Source organism: Pelophylax lessonae, assembly GCF_965119305.1.
Source record: "Pelophylax lessonae genome assembly, chromosome: 4".
NCBI classification, from domain to species: Eukaryota; Metazoa; Chordata; class Amphibia; order Anura; family Ranidae; genus Pelophylax; species Pelophylax lessonae.
In genome coordinates this window covers 452,836,514-452,858,749 of record NC_138771.1, presented here as the reverse complement: position 1 = coordinate 452,858,749, position 22,236 = coordinate 452,836,514, and the positions used below count along the sequence as shown (strand labels likewise).

Genomic DNA, 22,236 nt, shown 5'->3' with positions numbered 1-22,236 from the left:
GGTTATGCAGGGGGGTATTGACCAGATGGGACAGCCCCCATGGGTGTGTATATGCAAATGCCTTTGTTCTTTTGACTAAGTCTTTATGCCCAGCTGTTCCTGCGGAACGGAAGTCAATACCCAACAGTGATGACAGAGGAGGCGGCGACTGTCAGAGGACGTAAGAGAAAGTCATCTTTGTTCTTTCTGGTTGCCAGCCAAATTTAGGGTCAGGATATGTGCAGTTATAATAGCCTGACTGACTCTTGGTGCTAACTTTTCTTGATCTCAGTGCTACTATACAGGAGATGACAGGAGGGAGATATTAAGTTAATTCTAGTCATTTAAAAATACAGTGCTTTTATTTTAATGGATGACTGCACTTTAACTAAGATCGGCTTTAAAATACATATATGTGTGTGTGTTTGTGTATAAATATTTCAGTAATCCTAAAAAGAGATTACAGTTAAACAAAGTACACAAAGATATTTGAATCCTTAGAAAAAGATGAGCGTGCATTGTAAAATAGGTTACAGGTAGATAATGTGAAAAGAATGAAGCTGTGATTAGTTTGAATTATACTGTTTAGTTCTAGTCTTTTACAGTACAGTATATTACCTGCTCTTCACTGTCTGAGGAGTCGCTGTCAGTCTCCGACACCAATATCTGTGAATGAAGCTGGACTTTTACTGCTGAAGCATTGGCTTGGGCAGGTGTAGTTGCTTTGCCTTGTCCCTTTGTAGGTTTGGTTGGTGATGCTTTTACAGCCTTGGCAGGTGTTTTGACCTGGAATAAAAGTCAGTAGCTTCTATTACTTTTTTGGTAGAAAGCAAGCAATTCTCAAATGCTTAGCCCTCTAGCATTGCAGCTCCATGTTCTATCCAGCAAGACACACTAGGAGACCCCATTATAAAGCAGTGGTATAGCCTCACTGCAGCCACAAAAAAGAAGGTTATGTAAAACCCAGGACAGTGCCTTTACAATGTGCTTGCTTTGGGACTCCCCCAAAAAAAAAAAAAAACCAAGAGAAGAGCCCAGTGACATGGCATGTCAACGTAAAAAAAAACTGGTCACTACTCCCCTTCCATAGTTCTGCAGTATTAAGCAGAGATAACTCAATGGAACACTGCATGCTCTACACTCAAGCCTGCATTTTATGATGACATTTAAAATACAGGTTGTAATTTGCAGTAACTTTGCAGTGTTCAGTGAAGAGTGGAAAGCAGAATATGCTCTCCGCTATAAACACCCTCCTCTATGAATGTTGCCCTGGTTATCATGTATCAATAATAATGCTAGGTTGACAGACTCGATTTTCAATTGCACACGTGTAGGCAAGTACAGCAAGGATAATGGTTAGATCTCCTTTGGAGACCAGGGGCCAATGTAAATGGTTTTACATGCTCTCTAGAGCCCGGACGTAGAATAAATAACCCATTACGTACAGACGATGAACGCGTTTGCTATTATTTAAAATGGACAGATGAAAGGAATAGACAAAATTACAAATCTAGAAGAATTTTATTTATTTATTTTTTTTACACACACACACATCATAAGTTGAACTGGTGTCTTTTTCTCAACCTAACTACGTAACAGTCATTTTTAAACCTAAAAGTATTGACAAAAGCATAAACAAACATTTTTGTCCAAATACTTAGCAGTCCCAATATATTTTGACACCTGGCTGCACTTTTATCATCCAAAGCCTGGAGTCAGGACTAGGTGCTCTGTACTTATTTGATTTATATTTTTGAATATTCAGATTACCAAAACATTTATAAAAAGTTTTTTTTTTTTTTTTTTTAAATCAGAAGAAAGGATTTTAAACACATTCATACAAACATACATGTTCCATAAACACTCAAGAATGCAAAGTTGTGGGGGCGTGGCCTGGCGCAGCATGTGAGAGGACGTGTGTGAGAGGAGCTCCGCTGGACCGATATCCTTCACCGCTAATCCTGCAGCCCTTCGGGCACGATAATCCTTCCTTCACCTCCCGCACACCCGCGGCACCGACCTCCGCATGTCTCCGCCGAAGAAAGGCTCTGAAGCTGCGGCAAAACTGGCTGCATTCCGGAGGCTGGAGAAGGAGGCCCCGATCCAAGATGGCGCCGGCCCGTCGCTCGTGGTGGAGGAGCCTGAGAGCCCTGCTACATCCAAGGTTTTGGAAGCGATTGCTACTTGCCAGACCATGCTGACTACTAAAATCGAGGAGGTGAAGGTAGATATATCTTTGATGCGTCAGGATATGCAGAAGCTGAGGGACAGAGTTGGTGAGGCTGAACACAGAATTAGTGAGGTGGAAGACTCCCTCCCCCCATTGCAAAGCTCCTCAGACAGGCTGCAGCAACAAGTACACCTTATCCTCCAAAAACAAGATGACATGGAGAATAGGCTGCGCCGCTGTAACCTGCGGTTCATTGGCCTCCCGGAGGGCTCTGAAGGTGCTGACCCCTCATCATATTTGGAACAATTGCTCACTCAGACTTATGGCAGAGAATCCTTTTCACCCACTTTTGTTGTGGAACGTGCACATCGCCTCTCAGGGCGCCCCCCCCCCCTCAGGGTGCACCCCCCCGCACGTTCATCGCTAAATTCCTGAACTATCGGGACCGAGATGCCATATTGCGCCTGGCCAGGGTTAAGGGGAACATTCCATTTGGAAATCACAAAATAGCGATTTTCCCCGACTTCTCTGCTGAGGTCCAGAGGCGCCGCAAGAGCTTTTTGGAGGTCAAACGCAGACTGCGTATCAAGAATATCAAATACTCCATGTTGTATCCGGCCCGTCTTAGAGTGGAGGGCGAGGACCGAGCCCACTTCTTTGAGGATCCGGAAGCCGCCATCTCCTGGCTAGAAGGACTGGAAGCTAGAGCCTGACCACCTTGCCCTGGCGACTTCATGATACTTTCTCCCTGATGGCCTATACCTTAAGCTGCTGCAAGGGTGGAGGAGGGGTTTTGTAGATCCTGTGGAACTCAAGACTTTGCATCCCCCTTCCCCCCCCCCCTCCCCCCTCATTTTCCTGCACTATTGCTCCTGTGTTTGACCGGCGGAGCGCCCTAGCTCCACAGATGGAACTGATTTCTCTGTTCTCTTCCTATGGACTTCCACCTGCCCATAGGCTTTGCTACCCAGCGATACACCTGTTGGTTTTCGCCCCCTACACCCGCTAAGGCGTGTGTTTGTGCCCAACTCCCCTGTTGCCCCCTGCGACTTCTGCTGGACCTGGGCCTCCGGGCCCCCTTGTTTATTCTATTTGTATTTTGCTGTATTTTTGCTGCATACCTTGGGGGCCCCTGGCCTCCTGATCTTGCTCTTTCCCAGTCGCATGTGGGCCTGTTCTGGTTGAGGCACTTGTTTGGGAACATGCCCGCACAAGTTGGGGTTGGTGCAGGGCAGGGAGGGGGGATTGGGGTGTTACCATTGTTTATGGTTTATATTTGGTACAATCTCTATACTGTTTCTGTTTTATGCACATTGACCTCAAGTAATAATTATTTGCTCTTTTGCTGCCGTTTATCGCCGCTGGTGTGTGACCGTGGACTTGTTGGTTCCGCGGCCTTACTGCCTGAGATCCTGGGAGCCTCCGCTCCGCGCTCTGTACTACCCCTGCCATGGCCACATTGAAATTGTTGACGTGGAATGTCAGGGGTATGCGCGATAAGATTAAACGAACGGCTGTCTTTAATGTCCTACGCCGTGTACGGGCTGATATTATAGTTCTGGTGGAGACACATTTGGAGGGCCGTGTACAACAGTCCCTCAAACGTCCCTGGGTTGGTTGGGTGCAGCACTCTGCTTATAGCTCACACTCCAGGGGTGTGGCGCTACTGGTGGCCAAATCGGTACATTTCCAGCTCCTAGGATCTCAGGTCGACCCAATGGGTAGATATGTTTTTCTCAAAACGTCAGTCTATGGGGAATTGATGCTACTGATGGCTTTCTATGTGCCCCCCCCTTACTCTGCTGTGATTATTATGGAGGGACTGGCGTTTATGGCACAGAGCCCAGGGGCCCCGGTGATCTGGCTGGGTGACTTTAACAATGTGATGGACTCGGGTCTGGATAGGTCCGGTGGCGCCTCCCAGGTGCCGCCGGGGTCGTCCCCGACCAGGTTCTCCCGATTGTTGGAGAGCTTTGGTTTGGCCGACTCTTGGCGCAGCAAATACCCCGCGCAGCGCGCGTACTCCTGTTTTTCGGCTGCACACCACTCTATGTCACGCATTGATCTGATATTGCTGTCTCGAACCCTGCTCCCCAGGTTACTGACGGCAGGCTTCGCCCCACGGACTCTGTCTGATCACTGCCCTTATTGGATACTGTTGTCCTTGCCCTGCAATAGACCTCCCCCGGCCTGGCGCCTGAATCCCGCCTGGCTCCCCTTGGTGTCGGATGGGAACGACATTGAGGGGACCTGGACACAATTCTTTTCTGACAATGAGGGCACTGCCTCCCCGGCTGCGGTGTGGGAGGCGTTTAAACTGTTCGCCAGATCCACTATGATTTCCAAAATCAAGGCTGTTAGAGCGCGGGCTGCCGAGGAGATCTCCAGGGCAACGACAAATCTAATTGAAGCTGAACAGGCCTTTATGGGGGACCCGACTCCGGCACATGAATCTCAGTATAAATTGACCTCTAAAGTCCTTTCCCAACTTGACTACGAGAGGGCGAAATCTAAGATGTTTTTTCAGAAGCAGAATCTGTTTGCACATGGTGAGCGGGCGGGGAAACTCCTCGCATACTTAGTTCATTGTGAGGATAGGCCCCCGGTAGTTATTACTTTGAAGGATGACCTGGGTAATGAGATCGCTGATCCTGCTGCGGTGACACAGTGTTTCCGCTCATTTTTTAGTACTCTTTACACCTCTAGGGCTCCCGCTGACTGCACTGACATGCATGACTTTTTGGACTCTATTGACTTTCCCACTTTGACACCCGACCAGTTGGCGACCCTCGAGGCACCCATCTCTGTGGAAGAGATTGCAGCAGCCGTGTCCAAGTTCCCTAGGTCTAAGGCCCCCGGCCTGGACGGCCTCCCGATTGAATTTTTCTCCCAATATTCGGAACTCCTTTCTCCTAAATTATTGGCTTTGTTTCAATCTCTATTCAAAGATGCAACCCTACCCCCTTCTATGCGGGAGGCGCTAATTGTGCTCATTCCCAAGCCGGGCAAGGATGTACACGCCCCAGAGTCTTACCGTCCCATCTCTTTGCTCCCAGTAGACACTAAAATCCTTGCGAAAATTTTATCCCTCCGCCTTAACAAGGTGATCCTTTCACTCATACACTCGGACCAGGCCGGGTTCATGCCTGGGAGGAACACCTCATTTAACCTTCGCCGGTTGTTTATGAATCTCCAGGCACGGCACGACGGAATGGGTGGCAGGGTGGTGGTCTCATTGGACACGGCTAAAGCATTTGACTCGGTAGAGTGGCCGTTTCTGTGGACCTGTCTGGACCGGTACGGCTTTGGACCTAATTTTATTAAGTGGGTCAAACTTCTATATAGCGCCCCGGTAGCTAGGGTCCTGGCAAATGGCTGGCAGTCGACCGCCTTCCCTTTATCCCGTGGCACTCGACAGGGGTGCCCCCTCTCCCCCCTGCTGTATGCCCTGGCCGCGGAACCTCTGGCGATGGCCATTAGAGCACATCCCGGGATTCGAGGCCTACGTAAGGGACCGTTGGAGGAGAAGATCAGCATGTATGCAGATGACACTTTGTTATATTTGGAAGACTCTCGGGAATCCCTACTCACGGCCCTTTCTTTAATTGAACGGTATGGACGATTCTCCGGTTTTCAGATAAACTGGGATAAGTCACAAATTCTCCCGCTTGACGAGAGCCCACAGGCAATCACCCCCGCAAGCCCAGCCCTACAATGTGTATCCCGCATTAAATACTTAGGGATTCAAGTGACAGCTAACTCAGCAGATTATGTCCCGGATAACGTTCAACCCCTGTTCCCTCTGCTTAAGGCTAAAATTCAAGTATGGTCCAAATTACCTCTGGGAGTGATGGGTAGAGTCAATTTAATTAAAATGATTCTCCTTCCCAAAATACTTTATGTTGTATGGCACTCTCCTATTTACCTGCCACTCAAGCTGTTTAAGCAGATGGAATCACTCCTCAAGACCTTTGTTTGGGGTGCTAACCGGCACAAGATCTCCTGGCGCAAACTCAAGAATCCTACAAACCTAGGGGGATTGGCCCTGCCGGATTTTAATCTGTACTATCTGGCAGCTCAGTTGTCCCAGTTCTTTCACATAGATAAAACGGATAGAGAACGTTTTTTGACCCTGCTCTGTCCTGGGTGGGCTCATCCCCTCGGGGACCCCCTCCTAGTTATCCTTAGGGGTGTCAGGGGCTCGCCGGAGCCCTTGTGCCCCAGATCTCTTCTATACCACTATTGTCGGATCTGGGAGGTGGTAGCGTCCAGGCTTCGGTGCCCTCCATTTCACACATTCACCCCTCTGTGGCATAACAGCGCATTACGCGAGTTCCTTTCCATCCCTGACCTGTCGATATGGAGCGGGAGGGGTATTCTTCTCCTTAGCCATATCTCCACGACCACTGGTCTGCGGTCTTACGAGGCCTTGCAGGATCAGTTTGCGATCCAGGGCCCCATGCACTACAGATACTTACAGCTCTCCCATGCCTATAGATCTCAATTCCCTGATGGCCCTCCTGAGTTAGAATCGGTTACCACCCTTGAGATTGTTAAAAGTACAGCACCCAGTCACCTTATTTCCATGTTCTACTCTGAACTTCACACACCTTCCTCGACCACCTTGGCTTTTGCACTTAAGACCCGCTGGGAGCGCAGTGTGGGGGCCATGGAGGATGAGGAATGGGAGGATGCCCTGGAGACGTGCCGCAGAGTGTCGCCAAAACTGTCGGATCGCCTAACTCAGACCTTTATAATACACCAGGCTTATCTCACCCCACTTAGACTGTCCAAATATCACCCTGACTTGGTCCCTTCTTGTCCTATGTGTGGAGACCCTGACGCCTCCTTCTTTCATCTCTTGTGGAGCTGTCCCCAATTACAGACTCTATGGCAACAAGTAGTCACATTCCTCCATGACAAGATGGGGTCTCCTCTGCAACTCTCCCCTAAGGAGTGTCTCCTGGGGGTTTACCCAGATGGAGAGATGCCCAAATCCACTGTCATATTTCTTCAGGAAACTTTGTTTATAGTACGTAAACTGATAGCCAGGAGGTGGATGAGACCTACTCCTCCTACTCTAAGTTTGTGGATTAAGGAGGTTAATAGTGTCATCCCATTTCATAAACTTTTATATAAACATAGGGGGTGCCCTCAGAAGTTCAACAAGATTTGGGACAAATGGGTGCAGTGCCCTGATACGGCTCGGTAATGCAGTGGGTAACTATTCTATGTTGACCGCCCCTGGTAAATCAATATTTTCTGTTCGAGGGTTGGATCGACGGAGAGCCACTGACTACTGTTTTGTTTTTTACTATGTCTGTTCTGTCTCTCGGTGCTGATCATTTTGTATATTTGTATTTTTGTACCCCAATGTGTTATGAACCTGATTGCAGTTTCAATGCACGGTTTATTTTTGTATTGTACCAAAAATTTCAATAAACCTCACTGTTTTGAAAAAAAAAGAATGCAAAGTTGTAATGAACACAAGAAATTAAAAAAAATAAATAAAAAAAAAAAAAAAAAGGAAAAAAACACAAATAAGCAGTTACAACTTCCAACTGCATAGTGCTCACTAAAGAGAACATACAGCCCCACCTAGTGGCTGAAAACAGAAATGACAGTGTCAATAGAGCATTACTACTACACGCTCCAAAGTAAGATCGTAATTATTATTTTTATTATTATTCAGGATTTCTATAGCACCAGCAATTTACGCAGCGCTTTACAATGTTAGAGGGAGACAATACAGTTACAATACATTAAAATTAATTAAGAGGGCCATGCTCAGAAGAGCTTACAATCTAATGGTAATAACCAGCATTGAGTAATAGGGATAGGCCGATATATATCGGGGGCCAATATGCACTTTCCCCAATATATTGGTATCGGCCTCGGAACTGGCCGATATTACGGATATTTTTGTGACGTCCTTCTGCCTTCTTAGGCCGCCTCCCTCACCTTGGACAGCTTCGTCTGGAGTGCATCACAGCCATACACCCAACCACCCACCCACCCACCCAAAGCAGCCCGATGCCAGCCACAGGCACTGCACCAGCGAGCCAGCCACCCACAGAGGTTGCCAGACAGCCATCCACCCACAGACAGCCAGCCAGCCACCCACCACAGGCCCTGTGCCAGACAGCCAGCCAGCCACCCACCACAGGCCCTGTGCCAGACAGCCAGCCACCCACCCACCACAGGGTGCTAACTAGCCACCCACCCACCACAGGGTGCTAACTAGCCAGCCACCCACCCACCACAGGGTGACAGACAGCCAGCCAGCCACCCACCACAGGGTGCCAGCCAGCCACCCACCACAGGGTGCCAGCCAGCCACCCACCACAGGGTGCCAGCCAGCCACCCACCACAGGGTGCCAGCCAGCCACCCACCACAGGGTGCCAGCCACCCACCCACCACAGGGTGCTAACTAGCCAGCCACCCACCACAGGGTGACAGACAGCCAGCCAGCCACCCACCACAGGGTGACAGACAGCCAGCCAGCCACCCACCACAGGGTGACAGACAGACAGCCAGCCACCCACCACAGGGTGACAGACAGACAGCCAGCCACCCACCACAGGGTGACAGACAGACAGCCAGCCACCCACCACAGGGTGCCAGACAGACAGCCAGCCACCCACCACAGGGTGCCAGACAGACAGCCAGCCACCACCCACAGGGTGCCAGACAGACAGCCAGCCACCCACCACAGGGTGCCAGACAGACAGCCAGCCACCCACCACAGGGTGCCAGCCAGCCACCCACCACAGGGTGCCAGACAGCCAGCCACCCACCACAGGGTGCCAGACAGCCAGCCACCCACCACAGGGTGCCAGACAGCCAGCCACCCGCCACAGGGTGCCAGACAGCCAGCCACCCGCCACAGGGTGCCAGACAGCCAGCCACCCGCCACAGGGTGCCAGACAGCCAGCCACCCGCCACAGGGTGCCAGACAGCCAGCCACCCGCCACAGGGTGCCAGACAGCCAGCCACCCGCCACAGGGTGCCAGACAGCCAGCCACCCGCCACAGGGTGCCAGACAGCCAGCCACCCGCCACAGGGTGCCAGACAGCCAGCCACCCGCCACAGGGTGCCAGACAGCCAGCCACCCGCCACAGGGTGCCAGACAGCCAGCCATTAAGCATTGAACAAAAATTAACATATTCAGTACCAGATTTGTGTCAAAAATTGTCTTATTTTTCAAAACTTTAAATGTACAAACTATCGACCGATACGTTGTGACAAAAATATCGGTATCGGCCCTGAAAAAAAACATATCGGTCTATCCCCATTGAGTAACAGCATTCTACTCCAATATACTGTCTATAATCAGGTCTACTGGGGTAAAGCCTGGTGCGTCAAGCCAACCTCCCCAAACACTCTCGAATTTAGCGGGGCACCCATAGTGCTGTTAAATAACCTTTTCATAAGTGGTACCCATATGGTCTAGCCATTCCTTGGATGGAGGGGGGAAGTGCTTTTCCAATAGATAATAATTTTACGTGCCTAAAACAAGGCTCTGGAAACAGCTTCCTTAGTAAAGGCATCTAGTTTAACATCATCAAAAACTGCCAGCAGACAGCACCTGGGGTCAGAAGGGACAGCCGTTTGGAATACTCCAGGGCTCAACAAACCCCAAGCGCCAGGTCGCGTTGGCGACTAGAATTAGTGGCCTAGCGCCTGGGTGGCCCTGCTGCAGGTGTCTTGTCGCCAGACATCCCATGTACCTGCCAGCAGTACCCACAACGAGTACCCGCCAGCAGTACCTTCAAGGAGTACCCGCCAGCAGTACCTTCAAGGAGTACCCGCCAGCAGTACCTTCAAGGAGTACCCGCAAGCAGTACCTTCAAGGAGTACCCACAGCAGTACCTTCAAGGAGTACCCACAGCAGTACCTTCAAGGAGTACCCACAGCAGTACCTTCAAGGAGTACCCACAGCAGTACCTTCAAGGAGTACCCACAGCAGTGCCTTCAAGGAGTACCCACAGCAGTACCTTCAAGGAGTACCCACAGCAGTATCCACCAGCAGTACCCGCAAGGAGAGCCCACAGCAGTATTTTTTTTTTTTGCAAAGTTTTATAATGGAAACGAAGAAAACCATTTTTTTTCAAAATCTTTGGTCCTTTCATTTATTTAGCAAAAAAATGGGATTATTGACTTCCCGTAAAAAAACATGTCTCTGATGTTCATTGATGGACACAGCTCCTGGTATTCATTGCCATTGGGTTATACTGCCCCCTACAGGAGTAGTACAACAGGCAGAAAAAAATTCTGGCTACACCCATGGGCAGTCTCAGGGGGTATACTTCCTCTCTCTCGGCTATAGCCTCTAGCCTCTCAGTTTTGTAACTCAATTGCCAACTCAATATTAAACCCTTCGGACTAAGACTGGGAGGCCATTAAAGTTCATGTGTGTAAAGGCAGGCATCCCAATACTTTTGGTAATATAGCTTATACATCAGCAGTTAATACAGTAAATTGTTGAGCATCATACGGAGTAATGCCCTGGCAATTACCTGCTTTACAGGCTCTTCTTCGCTGTCAGATTCACTGCTTTCAGCCTTAATAGACTGTAAAACAGGGGGTAAGCTTTGTGCCTTCAACTTTGCTGCTGAAACAGCAGGCAGAGATGCAAGTTTAGGAGTTGGTGTCACTACCTGCAAAAATAAAAACAAGGAATTATTTAAAACACGAAGAAAAAAAAAAAAAAAACACACCATGCACCTACATAACATTGTTGAGCAAGATAAAGAACCATTACCTTTTGTACCACCTCCCCCTCCCATTAGATTGTAAGCTCCATGAGCAGGAAACTCCTATTCCTTCTGTACTGAATTGTAATTGTACAGTCCCCCTTTTTATTGTAAAGTGCTGCATAAACTGTTGAGGCTATATACATCCTGAATAATAATATTTTTTATTGTCCTGCCTCAATTCACTCCACCCATAAGTTTTGTTTTGCTCTTTTTTAGATTAACAAATATTAGGATTCATACTAGGTACTAGTATTCACAACATGTGTAAGGCCCCTTTCACACACAGTAGTCCGTCGGCGGACTTCGTATTTCTCAGCGGGGGATTGATCCGTTGATCCCCCCGCTGAGCAGGCGGATGGCAACTGTGTCTCCGTGCTATGTGTGGAGACATAGCTGTCAGGTCCCCATTATTCTCTATGGGGGAATCGGATGAGAACGGACCGTCCGAAAATAGGGTTTCCATCCGTCCGGATTGGACTCCGCTGACATCTAATGCCCCATAGAGATGCATGGGGCATCCGTTCAGATCTGCCATAAAAAAAGGACAGGCGGATCTGAACAGTCCGCTTGTGTAAAAGGGGCCTAGCTGGATAAGCTAAATGGTTCTCCCAGCTGAGTGGCTGCAGTGTTTGCAGGTGCTCTATGATTAGGGCCACTATCGGGAGGAACATGTTAGAGGGGTTCTCCCATGGGTAGAAGACCAAGTTGAAAAAATGTTTTCTTTTTACCAAGTGGGCCTCACTATATGCAGAGGCAGTGAGCAGACGGGTGCTATAGTGCTGTAAACAAAGAATTCATGTTTTATCTTTTTATACTTCTGTATAAAAACATAAATAAATGTATAACCGGGCGCTTCCAAGACACTAAATTTACAAAGTCTGCCTGACTCCGTGAAACAGAGTGAAAAACTTGTACTCCTTAAAGAGGATATTTAACACTCCTGTCCTGCTGCCCGCACCACCATTTGCCACTGTATTACAAAAAAGCCAGCTCTGGATGAATCTTAAATCCAACAGGATTCTTGGTTTTACCCTTAGCGCAATGGATTTTCCTTCTGGCTCCCATATAACTACAGTAATATTGTACGGTTCAGTACAAGAAACCACAGCACATGGCAGGGTGAACAGGAATGAGCCCATTCTATTTTTATACCCAGCACTTGTAACTTCCAGGCCTACAGTCCCCTCAAATCTACAGTCTTTCAAAGGGAAAAGACAGGGTGCTCCCTCAGGGGACAATACCTTCCACTTTCCTTCACATAATTACAACAGGAAGAAAGGGAATCTTACAAAAGGCTTTGATTTCACTTCAACTGCTGAAACCTAACCTTTAAAATAATTGTCTAGTAAGAAATTAAAAAGCTCCCACATCCAACCCACTGGTACTCGCCTCCATCACAGTCACCCAAGAATGCTATGGAAGCTTCATTCAGAATTGGGTTGATGAGGCCTGAGCACTGCACCCTTGCAAATGATCACATGCTCGCCAGTACTTGGAAACGCTGCGTAAACCCTAAGGGCTCCATTGAGCAGCGCACTGAACGAGCATATATAGGGTTTGAGGAGGAGCTTTTAGAAAACTTTGCACTTTATGGGCAAAGTGGCAGAGTCTCTTTACATTTAAACTAACCGCCTTACCAAAACCTTAACCATCACACTGATTCTAGCACAGACAGAAGTAAAAATGCAAGCAATGAAACAAACCAATAAGGATATAGCACAATGTATACATGAGGTCACCATCTCCTCTTACTTCTCACCTGTTTCACTGGCTCCTCCTCATCTGTCTCGCTGCTTTCTGTACTACTATAGACCTGAACTTTCTGTACAGGGGGAGCAGCCTGTCTTTTGCCCTTGGAAGTCTGGAGACTGGAGAGAACTGTGGGCTTGGAAGTTACAGGAACTGCCTATAAAAGTAGAACAAAAAGGTCAGGCTCATGCATCAAAACACATGTAGTTCTTAGAACTAGGAACATTTTTAAAGACACAAACAAGCACACCAGCATTATAGAATTTCAACCTCATATTCCCAACATACAATACAAAACTGGCAAAAATAACCACTTGGTAGAGCACTTACAATTCCCATTGTATTTTTCCCTAAGACTATACAAATCAAGTGAGTGTATCAAAAAATAAGTGTTAATTGTCTTACTGTTACTTTTCTAATGCTTCCCCTACTCCCCAGCAGAAAGTTCATAATTTCAGGTAGGAGGCTGCTACTAAAAAGTAGGGCCCCTGTCTTGTCACAACCACAGTAATAATGTGTTGCAGTTGCAGACAAGGAGTGAATCAGTCAGATGCTTTCTGTCCCCTAGTAGGAAAGATTCAGTCGGTCTTCCTTCTCAGTTAAGGAGATCTCTGCCATACCCACCCCTGCCCCGCTTCTGAGTTAAAGAGGAGAGATTGCAGTCGCCCCTCCCCCCCACAGTTGGTGAGATTGCAATGCCACCCCCCACTTTCACATCCCTCCATTGGGAAAATTCATGCCCCATTCCTCAGTTGGGGAAATTTCAGCTGCCCCCCATAGCTCTTAGAGTTGGGGAGGATTCAGATTTCCAGCTGCCGCCCCCCATCCTTCACAGCTGGGGAGATTTCAGCGACCGGCCTCCACCCCCCCCCCCCAGTTAAGATTTCAGCCACACCCCATTCTTCAGTTGGGGAAAATTTAGCTGCTCCCCCCCCCCCATTCCTCAGTTGGGGAGATTGCTGCCCCACCTGCAATCCTTTAGATTTGGGCAGAATTCAGCAGCTGCCCTCCACCCCCCCACCCTCTACAGTTGCCTGGGAGATAAAGGTAGGGTGGAAGTGGTTTCAGCAGTAGTCAGCATGTAATTTCCAGTCCGACACATCTCTGAATAGGAGCAGTGTTTGCCAATACGTCACTTCCGGTGAGATGGGAGTTGGGCGGAAGAGGCCAAGTGAGCTCCATTGAGCCAGGAGAAAGAGGAAACGGGTATAGTGTGACACCTTTAAAGTGTCATCAAGGAATTACTCCAAAATGCTTGACATAACCACGGATGTCCACACTAGCAAGTTAATAGGGTAATCAGCAAGACTAGTTAAGCTCTAGTTTTTGGACGGCTACCCACCTGCTGAAGCGCATGAGGAGGGTGTAACGTGTATGAGTGGGAGGAGCAGTTACCAGTGACGTCATTTACCTTCGTATCAGCATGGTGAGCTGAAAAACGGAATTTTTGTAAAATCTTACCTGTAAAATTCCTTTCTCTGAGTCCTCCGACAGTCGCCGCCATCTTCATATTCGTCACAATGGGGTATTAGACTTTGCTCCGTAGGAGTAGCTAGGCAACAGAATATGTTAACATTAAAGCTTTTAACATATCCCACCCCCAGGGGGTGGTCCCCTCAGTCAATACCCTCCTACTTCAAGTATACATATCTCAGTTTCAATGGAATAGCAGTAGAGTATACAACCAAACCCCAAAAGAGGGGCGGGGGCGGCGACTGTCGGAGGACTCAGAGAAAGGAATTTTACAGGTAAGATTTTACAAAAATTCAGTTTTCTCTTACGTCCTCCGACAGTCGCCGCCATCTTCATATTCGTCACAATGGGGACGTCCCAAAGCAGTGCAAACATGAGGGGTGGGAAACGCAGCCGCGCCTAAAGGCAACGCAGTCTCCACATCAGAGAAAGGAACCTTACCAAAGGAAGGAAACCAGCTGGGCAACAGGAAAAAACAAATAACCCAGGGATAAAAAACGCATCCCAAACAGCCAGGGGTCCAAAACAATGGACCCTAAGGAACTGCCGCACTAAGAACCTTGCGGCCAAAGGAAGCATCTGCCGATGCCTGAACATCCACTCTGTAGAATTTTGTGAAAGTGTGCACGGTCGACCAGGTCGCCGCCTTACACACCTGGGCCACAGAAGCCCCATGACGACAGGCCCAAGACGTACTCAGAGATCTAGTGGAGTGCGCCTTCACAGGCATAGGGGGAACTTTCCCTTTCAAAGCATATGCCTGTTCAATGGTCTGTCTGATCCATTTGGCGATGGTAGAAGCCGACGCCGCCATGCCCTGCCCTTCCGAGGACCCTCTGGAAGTACAAACAAAGAATCCGTCTTGCGAAAAGACTCAGTCGATTTAAGGTAAACCCTAATCGCCCGAACAACATCCAAAGAGTGTAACCTCACCTCCTTCGGATGTTTAGGCTTCGTGCAAAGCGAAGGCAAGACAATGTCCTCATTGAGATGAAACTCCGAAAATCGCTTCGGAAGAAAGGAAGGATTAGGTCGCAAGACCACCTTATCCAAGTGAATGACCAGATACGGAGACTTGCAGGACAAGGCCGCCAGCTCCGACACTCTGCGAGCCGAAGTGATCGCCACCAAAAAAGCGACTTTCTTGGACAACATAGCCAACGAGATCTCCCTGATCTGTTCAAAAGGAGCATGTTGTAACACGGATAGAACGAGATTCAAGTCCCAAGGAGGCAGAGGATCCCTCCTAGGAGGGACCAGATGTCGCACTCCTTGAACAAAAGTGCCAACCAAGGAGTTAGAAGCCACAGGACATTGAAAAAGAACAGCCAGCGCAGACACCTGACCCTTGACCGTAGCCAGCGCCAAACGCTGGTCGACACCCGTTTGAAGGAAGGACAACACTCTAGAAACCGAGTATGTGCGAGGTGAAAACCCCCTGGACTCACACCAGGCAAAATAGGCCTTCCAAGTATGGTAATAGACCTTCCCCGAGGAAGACTTCCTCGCGTTGATCAAAGTGTGAATGACCTCAGGGGAGAGACCCCTATCCTTCAGGACCTCGGTCTCAACAGCTAGGCCGTCAAAGCCAGCGACTGTAAAGCAGGATGGAATATCGGCCCTTGAGACAGAAGATCGTCTCGAAGAGGCAGACGCCACGGGGCGTCGACCGCCAGATTCACGAGGTCTGCGTACCAGGACCGGCGAGGCCAGTCCGGCGCCACAAGAATCACCGTGCTGCGTTCCGAGTGCAACCTGCGAAGGAACCTGGACAGCAATTGAATCGGTGGAAACGCATACAGCAGTCGGTACTGATGCCACGGAGCTACCAACGTGTCTGACGCGTCTGCCCGAGGATCGCGCGACCTTGCCACGAACCTTTTCACCTTGTTGTTCAGACGAGACGCGAACAGGTCCACATCTGGAAGACCCCACTTCGCGCACAACTTCTGAAAGACATCCGGGTGGAGAGACCATTCCCCCTGGTCCAGGGTCTGGCGGCTCAGATAATCCGCCTGCCAGTTCTCCACCCCTGGAATGTGAACTGCCAATATCGCCGGGACGTGAGTCTCGGCCCAAGACAGAATGTCGGCTACTTCCCGAGCCGCACGGGCACTCCTGGTGCCCCCTTGGTGGTTGATGTAGGCCACCGCCGTGGCATTGTCCGTCTGCACCCGAACCGGACAGCCCAACGTTGAAGCCAGAGATTTATCGCACGTAATTCCAGAATGTTGATCGAAGGGAGGACACCCCCTCCGACCAAGTCCCCTGGGCGGACAGAACGCCCAGAACACCACCCCAGCCCGACAGGCTGGCATCCGTGGTTATCACCGTCCATGAAAGAGGACGAAAAGACTTGCCCCCCGACACCGTTGGGGACTGGAGCCACCACAGAAGATCCCTTCTGGTGCGATGGCACAACGAAATCTGAAGATCCAGAGATTGTGGTCACCCGTCCCACCTGGACAGGATCTCCGCTTGAAGACCCCGCGTGTGAAACTGGGCGAAGGGAATCGCCTCGAAAGCCGAGACCATCAACCCCAGACACCTCATGCACGTCCGGAGTGATGAGCACGGAACGTCCTTGAGGGACCTGACTTCCTCCTGAAGAGTCCTGAGTTTGTCGTCCGGCAGGAAGACCTTCGCCTGGACCGAGTCCAGGATCATTCACAGGTAGGGAAGCCGAACCGACGGACCCAGCGTCGACTTTGGAAAATTTATCGTCCAACCAAACTCCTGTAGAGTTTGCAACGTGACGGACAGGTCCTTCTCCAGACCCTGGCTGGTCGCAGACCGAACCAGAATATCGTCCAGATACCCCAGGACAGAGATGCCCTGGGCTCTCAACAAGGCCAGAACCGGCGCAAGCACCTTGGTGAAAACCCGTGGAGCCGAAGCGAGACCAAAAGGTAACGCCACGAATTGGTAGTGATCCTCCGCAATGGCGAATCGAAGGTACCTCTGGTGACCCTCGAAAATGGGGATGTGAAGGTACGCATCCTTCAAATCGATGGAGGCCATGAATTCTCCCGGAACCAGGGCAGCCACCACCGACCGCAGGGATTCCATGCGGAACTTGCGAACCCGCAAAAAGCGGTTCAGAGCCTTCAAGTCCAGAATCGGACGAACCTTGCCCTCCTTCCTGGGCACGGTGAACAGATTGGAATAGAACCCCCGAAATCTGTCCCGATGAGGAACCGGAACCACCACTCCCTGAGCCCTCAGGTCCCGCACCGCTAGGTGCAGATCCCGCAAACGCTCCGGAGACAGTTGAAGATTTGAGGGAAAGAATCTGCTCTCCGGCCGAGAGAGAAACTCGATCTTGTAGCCAGATCGAACGATTTCCTGAACCCACCTGTCCCGAACATGGGCCAGCCATGGTTGCGGAAAACGGAGCAAGCGTCCCCCCACCCCAGAACCGGGTGAGGGCGCCCCTTCAGGCCGCACTATTGTGGGCAGCGGATCCGGACTGGCCGGACTTCTGCTTACCCGTCCACGGCTTCTTTTGGGAGCCCTGACCTTTGAACGGCTTGCCCTTATAGTGCGACCGAAAGGCACGAAAGGACCCCTGAGAGGGCCGAAAGGAAGCATGCTTCTTACCAGGAGCCGCCTTAGCCTTGTGGGATTGGGGCAAGAGCGTGCTCTTACCACCCGTGATCCCCTTTATCAGTGTATCCAAGGATTCGCCAAAAAGGCGAGAACCGTCATAGGGCAGATTGGCTAAGGTCTTGCGCGAAGATTGGTCCACCGACCAACACTTCAACCAAACCAAGCGGCGAGACAACACCGCCACACCGTGTACATGTGCGGCCAATGGAACCATATCCAAGTCCGCATCACACAAATACATGACACCCTGATGGATTTGATCCACCATATCCAATGTCGCCTGAGGGGCAGAATCAGCCACCAAAACGCGTCTAAGCACCTGCGTCCAACTCGCGACAGCCTGGGCTGCCATAAGTGAAGCAAACCGAGCTTTCAGCATAGAACCCATAATAGAATAGGTATGACGAGCAAGAGACTCCAGCCTCTTGTCCGTGGCATCCCGGAACACCGGGGTATCCTCAGCAGGAATCGCAGTGGACTTCTTCAAAACCGCTATCACGTGATCCACTGGAGGCGGCACACACCAACGCTCGTCAGTAGCGGGCGTGAAAGGATAACGCAGTTTGAACCTACTTGGTACAGCAAAAGGCTTGCGTATATTATGCCATTGTTCCTTAACAGCGCGCTGAAAATCATCAGTGCAGGGAAAAACCTGCGATGTTTTGCGTCTTTTCTTCGTCCCATAAGCTGCCAAGGCAGCAGGGGGACATGGCTCATCCTGTAATCGCAGCGTTTGCTTGATAGAAGCAACCAATTCATCCATGAGTGCAAGCTCTTCAGACGAGCCCGGGGAAGAATTATCAACCCCTTCAACCTCAGCCTCCACCTCGGACCCTACAAGATCCAGGGAGGAACGGGACCCTGACAAGGAGACCCCAGCCACAGCAGCCCCATCACCATCACCCACTGAATCAGAGGAAATTGAAACTCTGGGCCTTTTAGTGGATTGAGCAGCCACCAGCATTTGCACCTGAGCAACAAGGCTAGCCACAATCGCAGCCAAATCCCCCCTGGGGAGGAAACAGCAGTCCCCTGGCTCCCCACCAATGTGGCAGGAAATTTGCAGTCCTGAGAATCCATGCCCCAAAGTATGTGGAAAATTAAAGGGTTAACTGCCCCTTTAAAAAGTGCGGCGAGCGCAGCCCACCGCACACACACCATACAAGTTGACCCCCACAGGGAGAAAGCACAACTCAGGCAAGGATACAGGGACAGGGAGGTAAAAACCTGGAGAGACCGCTGCTGCTTCTGCCTCGATCGGTGCGCCCAGGAGAAAGGAAGTGCTGACATGCAGGGCGCTCTATGAAAGCCTATGGAAGGCTACAATAAAATGGCCGCCTGCAGCTTTACCATGCGACCGGAGCGAGCGCCGCCAAAATGGCGGCATTTGGCGTCGAAACACCGCTCCTCCATGCAGTAAATGCAATATAATGTAAAATAATGGCGGACCGCCGCAGCTGACGACGCAATGTGCACAAGCATGATACAATCATGCCCCTCCGCACACAGTCTGGCACACAAAACTAATCACATGACAGTGCAGCATAACCCCCCTCCTTGCAGCCCACAGAATGCAGCCAGCAGACAGGGAGACCAACAGTGTGACCAGAGGCAGGGTTACACAGTCCCAGACTGACACCCCCCAAACAGACAGGTCCCCACACAGATACACTTACCTCATAAATGGCGTGGGGAACCTGCACAGGCGAACAAGCCACTGCACACGTGACAGGGAGAGTCGCAGCCAGGACGCAGAAGAACTGGGGTTAAGAAACCGCACAGCGTCCAGTGAGGTAGCCACCTCACCATAGCATCCCTGCACCGAACAGGGATGGGTCGTTCAGAATGTCAGGAGCAGTACCTGACTGAACGCTCGATGGCAGGCTGGGAAGCCACTGACCCACAACCTGCGACCAGGGGAATCAGCCCGAGACCCAGCCCGCACGATCCTCTTCATCAGAAGACTAAACTAATGCTGACAAAAGTAACAGCTAAGTAAGGCAAGAGAAAAAAACTCAAAGAAAATCAAAAAAGAAGAGAAAGGCTGAGACAAAATGCCCCAGCATAGAGACATCCAGCTACTCCTGACAAGCTAGACATTGAAACTGAGATATGGATACAGGAAGTAGGAGGGTATTGACTGAGGGGACCACCCCCTGGGGGTGGGATATGTTAAAAGCTTTAATGTTAACATATTCTGTTGCGTAGCTACTTCTACGGAGCAAAGTCTAATACCCCATTGTGACGAATATGAAGATGGCGGCGACTGTCGGAGGACGTAAGAGAAACATGCTTGTTTTACACATATTTATAGAGTGTTTTAAACCCTTAAATTCAATTTTTAATAAGTTTATAGCAGAGAGCACTATTGTTTCTCCATTTCTATTTTTTGGTATGATACACATTTGATTGAGATTCAAGATGTGGCGCAGCGGGATTCAGGGATGCCAATTGAGGAGTGTTCCAGGACCATCCAGGGTGGATTTCACTAATCACTTTGTGATTCTGTGGTGGGGGGTGGGGGGCGGGGGGGGGGGTGGGGCAGTCATACCTTGGAAGTGAGCAGGTATTTTATCCAGAGGTGGTGGGCACCAAACACATTGGATGTTTAAGGACTGACACTTTGATAATCACACTACAGTGGAATCCTGATATTGGGGAGTGTTATACTGTTGATACTACATTAATTATTTCAGCTAGGTTTACGTCTTAAGTTTTATATGGGATTGCGCTGCACATATATTTTGTACTTCGGTTTTGAAAGTTGAGTGGACACACTTTAACCACATAACGACCGCCCTCCGCAGATATACTGCGGCAGGCAGCCGCTGCTGGGCAAAGTGACGTAGGGGTACGTCACTCGCTCAGCCGCCTGTGGGCTGCTCGTTCCCTGGGGAGCTTGCGCGAGTGACCGGCAGCTCCGATAGCCGCCTTTCACTCCCGATCTCCCGCTGCAGAGGGAGAAAGACAGACGGCTGACGTAAACACAGTCGTCTGTCATTCTCCCTTAGATCATCACAGAGGCTATGCGATCCTGCTATGTAGGATCGTAGGTCTCTGATGATCTAACAAGCCACGCCCCCTGCCAGTTAGAATCACGCCCCTAGGGTCACACTTAACCACCAATAAAGTTAACCCCTTCCCTGCCAGTGTCATTTTTACAGTAACAGCATCTTTATAGCAGATCGCCACCATTACTAGTAACAAAAAAAAAAAAAAAAAAAAAAAAAAATAATAAAAATGACAAATCTTTCCCGTAGTTAGTAAACACAATAACTTTTGCGCAAACCAATCAAAATACGCTTATTGCTATTTTTTTTACCAAAAAAATGCAGCAGAAAACAAATTGGCCTAAAATGATAAAAAATTTTGATTTCTTACATTTTTTGTAGAGCATGTCATAAAAAATTGTGAAAAATATTATTTTTTCAAAATTGGCGCTCTTTTTTGTTTATAGCGCAAAAAAAAAAAAAAAAAAATCGCACAGGTGATCAAATACCACCAAAAGAAAGCTCTATTTGTGGGGGAAAAAAAGGACATCAATTTAGTTTGGGTACAGCATCGCTCGACCACGCAATTGTCCGTTAAAGTCACGCAGCGCTGAATCGCAAAATAGGGCCTTGTCATTGAGCAGCCAAATCTTCCAGGGCTAAAGTGGTTAAGGGTTTAAGCAATAATCTCTGCCTTGGTTATTTGGAAATTATAATATTGTTAATCAATTGCACATAGATTTGAGTCATTGTTTGCGCGGATTATATTTCGCATATATTTACACACAATCCTACTGGGCCAACGAGGCAGCCCACCATCGTGATGATCCAATAAAAAGTAGCAGTTAGGGGCACTGACACAAATAGGATGCTATGGAGTTTTCCTCGTGGCTTGGTGCTCAGCTACAGCAAAGTCAAGAAAAGCTACAGCACAGGTTTTTTTTTTTTTTAGTGACAGTTTCTCTTTAAGCCCTCTGTCAGGTTAGGAATGAGTTATTGTCCTATCAGGATGACACCCTGTGAGAAAAGGACAGAATCAAATAGGAGGATCTAAACCCTTCCCACTATCAAAAGCCATAAAAAGTGGAGTTTAAAGAGGAGCTCCATGCTCTCCCCCAAAAATTTATAGTCAGCAGCTGCAAATACTGTAGCTGCAGACTTTTAATATAAAGACACCTGTCCAGGGATCCAGTGATGTCCTCATCCGAACAGATTTTTCAATTGGCTTCAGGTGCAGGAGCTGACATAGCAAGTAACGGAAACAGGAAGTGAAGCCTTGAGGCTTCACAGATGGTTTAGTGCCACACTGCGCCTTGTGAATGGTCCTTTAGCCCTTCTAGGACCTGTGTGTGTCCCAGAAGACTGCAAGGGAAGGAGGGGCCCGAACTTCCGTCTCAAAGCGCCGCGGCGATCTGAGCCAGAAGTTGGAGCGGGTACTTGTCAAAACCGGGTAACAGACCCCCCCCCCCCCCCCCCGCCCAAAAAAAAGATTCCAAATGAGGCAAT

The 22,236-nt window shown here is 49.4% G+C and overlaps 1 protein-coding gene across 1 annotated transcript in view; it reads right to left on the bottom strand.

Moving 5' to 3' along the window:
- The window catches only part of LOC309552697 (uncharacterized protein), a gene marked incomplete at both ends in the record, with an annotated part of 70,203 nt that overhangs the window by 5,747 nt on the left and 42,220 nt on the right, over positions 1-22,236 (bottom strand). Inside the window, 3 exons of the mRNA XM_082253623.1 lie at positions 598-765; positions 10,670-10,810; positions 12,669-12,815. Of these exons, the coding sequence (XP_082109749.1) occupies positions 598-765; positions 10,670-10,810; positions 12,669-12,815 (456 nt within the window). The remainder of the gene's footprint in view (positions 1-597; positions 766-10,669; positions 10,811-12,668; positions 12,816-22,236) is intronic.